Here is a 5430-nt window from a genome sequence, read left to right as displayed (position 1 = left end):
TTAGTATTAAGATTATTTTATAAATTCCATAAATAATAATAACAGTATAAACAAAAAACAAAAAGAAAATTTTTTCTGGTTGGATACCGCATAATTTGGCGATTGTCCAAAAAAAAGGACTCATGCCGATTGGTGAAAAAGAATTAAGGAAAACCACCCGCCGAAGAAGAATCAACTTTCACCAAGACAATGCGCGCTCCCAAGCATCAGCTCACCCATGAGAGTTTTTGGGCACTCAAAAGATCGTATTTTTCAACGCCTGACTATAAACGGTTGAAGCCTTTAAACAGCTCGTTTTTAAGGTATCCACATCTGAGTAAAGTACTTTGAAAATAGGTTCAAGTGAATAAAGAAGTGTACTGACTTTCAAGGAAAATATTTTGAAAAACAGTAGTCATTTTCATTATTATTTTACTATGTTTTCATTATTGGGCGCAAATATAGAAATATACTTTTGCTGTTACAAAAATTGTTTCAAGTCCTATGTCACGCACAAACCCATTCGTACTACGGTGATTAATGGTTTACTAGCTGTCAATTTGTTTCGAGTATAAATTCGCAAAGAGATGCGATGTCTGAAAAGATTGAGTCACAGCAGCGACGGCTGATAGCCTTCCCTCTCTGCGATACTTGACGGTAGTCCCGCGGCGAGAGGTGATGGAAATAGAAGGTTTCAGCAGGCCACTTGAGGGTAGCGCGCTATCACAACGCCTATGAAAAAAACCTTTGAAGTTAAACGCTGGACATTAGATATTTAAGCTTTCTGCATAATAAGCAATCGAATGTATTTCCTTGAGGGCCAAGCAAGCAAATGGGGCATCCTCTGTTTTATAAAGCAATGGTCAAATCTTTTGAAAGTTTTTTTTTTATTCTTCACTCTTCATTACACAAAGTAACCTAAAGTCTTAACTTCGTTAATCATAGCGGCCAATCCATCCAGAGTTTCCTCACCGGTGGGTATAATCTGTGCGGCTGGCAGTCTGAAACCAGTGATGATGGAATTTGGACCTGGACGCAATTCAAGACAGAACGACATGCGAGTGCCGACGTTGGCGTAAGCCCAGTCGACACTAGCACCCGCAGCTGGATAAATGGCATCGTAAATATTACCACCGGTATACTTGGTGCCATAACGCTGGCCAATAGCAGCCACTGTAACATTGAATACACGGTCGAAGTCTTCGACATTACCAGGCAGTTCGTTGGTATGTCCATATGGGTAAAGCACATATTGAGAGTACGAGTGGAAGGATATATACAATTGGATTTTTCCCTCCAATGATTTGATGTACTTCGACAACGATAGCGTTTCGAGTTCAGAGAATTCATTGGGGCCAGCATAGGTGTCAGAGCATTCATTGCTGCTAGCGCCGACCGTATTCCAGTAAAAGCCCCAGTTACGGTTGGGATCTGCGCCATAACAGGTGCCATGGGGCTGACGGGTCTTGCGCCACAAACGATTCGTAGTGTGCGTGTAAACATAACCATCGGGATTGGCATGCGGGAAAATGTACCAATCGTAATTCCGAGCCAAATCCGCAATAGTATCATTCTCTGACGTCAATAGTTGATTGATGATGTATGTAGCGGTGGCCGGTGCAATCCATTCACGTGCATGAATACCAGCTTCCAGGAAGATACCGGGTTTTTGCGATTGACCGTTCTTATATGAAATTTTTACACCCAAAATCGAACGTTTCTCATAAGATTTGCCACCCTCAATGAGAGTCACTATACCCGGATATGAACTGGGCAATGATTGCAACCAAGTGTAGGTAGTGTCCAATTCATAGTACTCCTTCCATCCATAACCACCAGCACGTGATGCGATCTGTGTGACATCGTCTTTATCCAGATGTGCTTGCAAATTATACTCGATCAATACGTAATCGATTCCGTTGTCCTCCAAGGCTTTCAGAAAATCGGGTAACTTGTGAGGCGCTACAACAACTTCTATTTCGTTGTTCACATCGTGTACACCCTCCAAGAAAATCAACGAATCACTAGAGTCTTCCATTTTCTTCAAAAATGCCAGCTCCTTGACATTGGAGGCGGTCACCTTATAGACGCGATAGTTGTCATAACGCGCACGCTCGGCATTGCTTACTGCCACTGCCGCCAGGCAGAGGGCCAAAATTAAACTGTACTTCAACAACATTTCGCAATATCGCGACAGCTAATGGCTTCGCCATGCTTAAGTGTCGGCATTTATAAGCCAATTGTCGATAGCGGCAGCCATAGAATCCAGAAGTGGAATGACATTGATTGATTATTTGTGGTAAATCGTGTCCAACATTATTTCAGAGCAGAGCCAGATAACGCAACAATGTGAAAGTTTAGATTTGGCGGTTTTAGACACGTACAACACTTTGAGTCCAAGTAGTAAATTTTTGTCACAAAGATTGTCCAAAATGAATTACAACTATTTAACTGGGTTATCAGTATATGAACATTCCTGCGCACTTGCCTATATAGCCAATTTAAATGCAATTCCTTATCGTTTTTGGTAACAGCAATAAAATTTTAAATACGGTATGGCAATATCTAGGGCACATCGTGTAAATTTATAACCACAGTAAACTGCCTATCAGTATAAAATCGCATCAGTCACAAGTTTGAATATCCCTGAATTATAAACTTAATGAATAAAACTAGCCCTATCTCACAATTCACTGTAGCACAGTGGTCACCATTCATTAAAGTTTTGATAAAAAAATATTAATAACGAGCCCTTACTTCGAAATACCTGTATGGTAACGATGATTTCGGATTGGGTAATAGCGTAACAAATTGCGGCCGCCGTAGCCGAATGGGTTAGTGCGTGATTACCATTCGGAATTCACAGAGAGAACGTTGGTTCGAATCTCGGTGAAAGCAAAATTAATAAAAACATTTTTCTAATAGCGGTGGCCTCTCGGCAGGCAATGGCAAACCTCCGAGTGTATTTCTGCCATGAAAAAGCTCCTCATAAAAATATCTGCCGTTCGGAGTCGGCTTGAAACTGTAGGTCCCGCCATTTGTGGAACAACATCAAGACGCACACCACAAATAGGAGGAGGAGCTCGGCCAAACACCCAAAACGGGTGTACGCGCCAATTATATATATATATATATAATAGCGTAACAATAACACAATTTTCTATTTTTGTTTTTTTTTGTTTTTACACACAAAAACGGCTACTATAGACCTATAGCTATACAATTGAGTTCACGGTTGGCTTTGGTATCTACTGTAACAAGCCAAAAGTAAGCGTTCCGGCTCGTCTTCCTAATCACTGAAATTCTAGCCATTAATGGGGTAGCCCTTTGGTTAGGCAAAATGTGACTACCTCCAGAGAAATCTATATTCACTCCGATAGCCAAGCGGCGATTGAATCTCTTGGTGGGGTTGTCACTAATTCCATTGTTGCTCGCAAATGCTGGGCGTCTCTTAACGAGATGGCGGAATATTTCCGCATTCCTTTGATATATGTAGGTGCCAGGGCATAGTGACATGAAAGGGAATCGTAAGGGAGATGAATTTGCAAGAAAGGGCACTAGCGCTCCCTCTTGATACGGAGATCTCAACCTATAAACTGTGTGGTACAAGCAGCATTGTCACTTCCATAAATATGAGATGGACAAACAGTCTGACATAGGTATAACGCTACAAAAGGAACTTAGCCAAAATCGGACTTAAGGGGCCCAAATGCGCTACTTAATCGGTCGAGGAAAAACGTCTCTATGTTGGTTGCTTTGATCACAGGCCGAGATGTAGATTGAACGTACCTCATTTCGACTATTGCAGAAGCTGTAACTTCATTTCTACAGAGAATGAATCTGTGAGACATCTTTTCTGCCACTGTCCTGCGTGGAATGTCACTAGTTAGTGATACTTTGAGTCATGGTTTATGAATGATGCTGATCAACTCAGGGATAAAAGTGTCTGTCACTTTGTATTAATGGGTTTGCACTCAAAACAAAATGGTTTAGCGAGAAGCAGCAGGTTATTTCTACACAAAGGATCAGGAACGGTCTAAGCGAGTTGATTTAAAGACAGACTGCCACTTCTACCTACTTACTGACCTACGTGCTTTATGTGGAAGAAAATTCTCAAGAAACTTGTTTTTTATTTTATTCGTGTACGTCATAACCGTGACGTAACAATAATAAAAAGAAATAAGAAAGAACAATTTCGTTCGAAAATAACAATAAAAAAAACAATACGAATACAAATACAAGCTGGCGCAAAATTAATAACCCTATCGGAAGATTTATAATTTTTGGAAATACCGTCGAACGTCATTAATATTCGACACTTGTGAAATAGACAGCTGCAGTATACAAGCAGCGCGTAAAAGTCAAAATAAAGGATTCCATCACTCAAAATCATTTTTTTAATTTAATTAAGTAAAAAAGTCACGCCAAAACAAAATTGGATGATTATTTTGCGACATCTTGTTTTATAAAGGGTGATTGGTTAAGTTTCAAGGGCCGCTGTTGATTTTGAATAAAATACAATTTTTTATCTCTTTATTATGATAATATTGGTATGGCGCAATTACGTATGGAACAAACCAACGGCCAAATGGCCGCCGCGGCCTCGGCGGCACACCTCCTTTCGATGACCCAAATTTTCGATGACGCTGAGGCATAATTGAGGTTCTATGCTTCTAATGGGCCGAATTATCTCATCCTTAAGCTCTTGAATTGTTGCTGGCTTATCGATGTACACCTTTTCTTTCAAATAACCCCAAAGAAAGAAGTTCAACGGTGTCGTTCGGTGTGGTTCACATTCAACATCGACCCTTGAAATTTAACCACCCTTTATTATTATTTATTTATTTATTTTAATAATCTAAAGTGTAAATTATCTTATGGACTAGACAAAAATATAAAGAAAAATAAGCGAAATTTGGGAACTATCATATTAGCAATCAATATAAATTAAATATAAATTAACTAAATTTACTTTTTTTTACAAAATTATGAATAATAGACTCGCAGTGCGCGAGAAAAAGTACATTACTCACAAATTTAATCTCCTAATTTTGCCAAATTCATTTAGAGCAGGATAGCGGCTCACGGATGTTGCCACCTCTCTTTCTTCTCTACTCTGCGTCATAACTAAAAATTTAACATTTCGAAATGCTGCTCAGTACTTCTTGACAAAATGCACCAGCTTTGTTTTTTTTTAACATTTATTAATCTTACAATAACAAATTAGCCGACTCTTTTGCGAAAATCAGTTTTTATCAAGTGCTAAGAAAAATTTAAAAACATTGCAAACCCTCGTAGGAGTGCCTCCAGAAACCTCTTGACCACGACATTTTAATTTAACGCGTGTCCGAGTCCCCAAAAATACTCCATTCATTTTCCTCTTCGATTGATTTCAGCCACCCTAGCCACTGCACAAGTCAACGCAATCCGTGGCTCTGCAGTAGCGCTTGG

The 5430-nt window shown here is 39.7% G+C and overlaps 1 protein-coding gene across 1 annotated transcript; it reads right to left on the bottom strand.

The window, feature by feature from the left end:
• Positions 1-500: 500 nt before the first annotated feature.
• On the bottom strand, positions 501-2169 carry LOC128863313 (zinc carboxypeptidase A 1-like). The gene has a single exon (XM_054102425.1). The coding sequence runs from the start codon at positions 2156-2158 to the stop codon at positions 884-886; it is 1275 nt and encodes a 424-aa protein (XP_053958400.1). The 5' UTR covers positions 2159-2169; the 3' UTR covers positions 501-883.
• Positions 2170-5430: the final 3261 nt, after the last annotated feature.

This window comes from Anastrepha ludens, chromosome 5, assembly GCF_028408465.1.
Source record: "Anastrepha ludens isolate Willacy chromosome 5, idAnaLude1.1, whole genome shotgun sequence".
In the NCBI taxonomy this organism is placed as follows: Eukaryota; Metazoa; Arthropoda; class Insecta; order Diptera; family Tephritidae; genus Anastrepha; species Anastrepha ludens.
The sequence above is the reverse complement of the archived record's forward strand: the minus strand, read 5'-3'. Positions and strand labels throughout refer to the sequence as shown.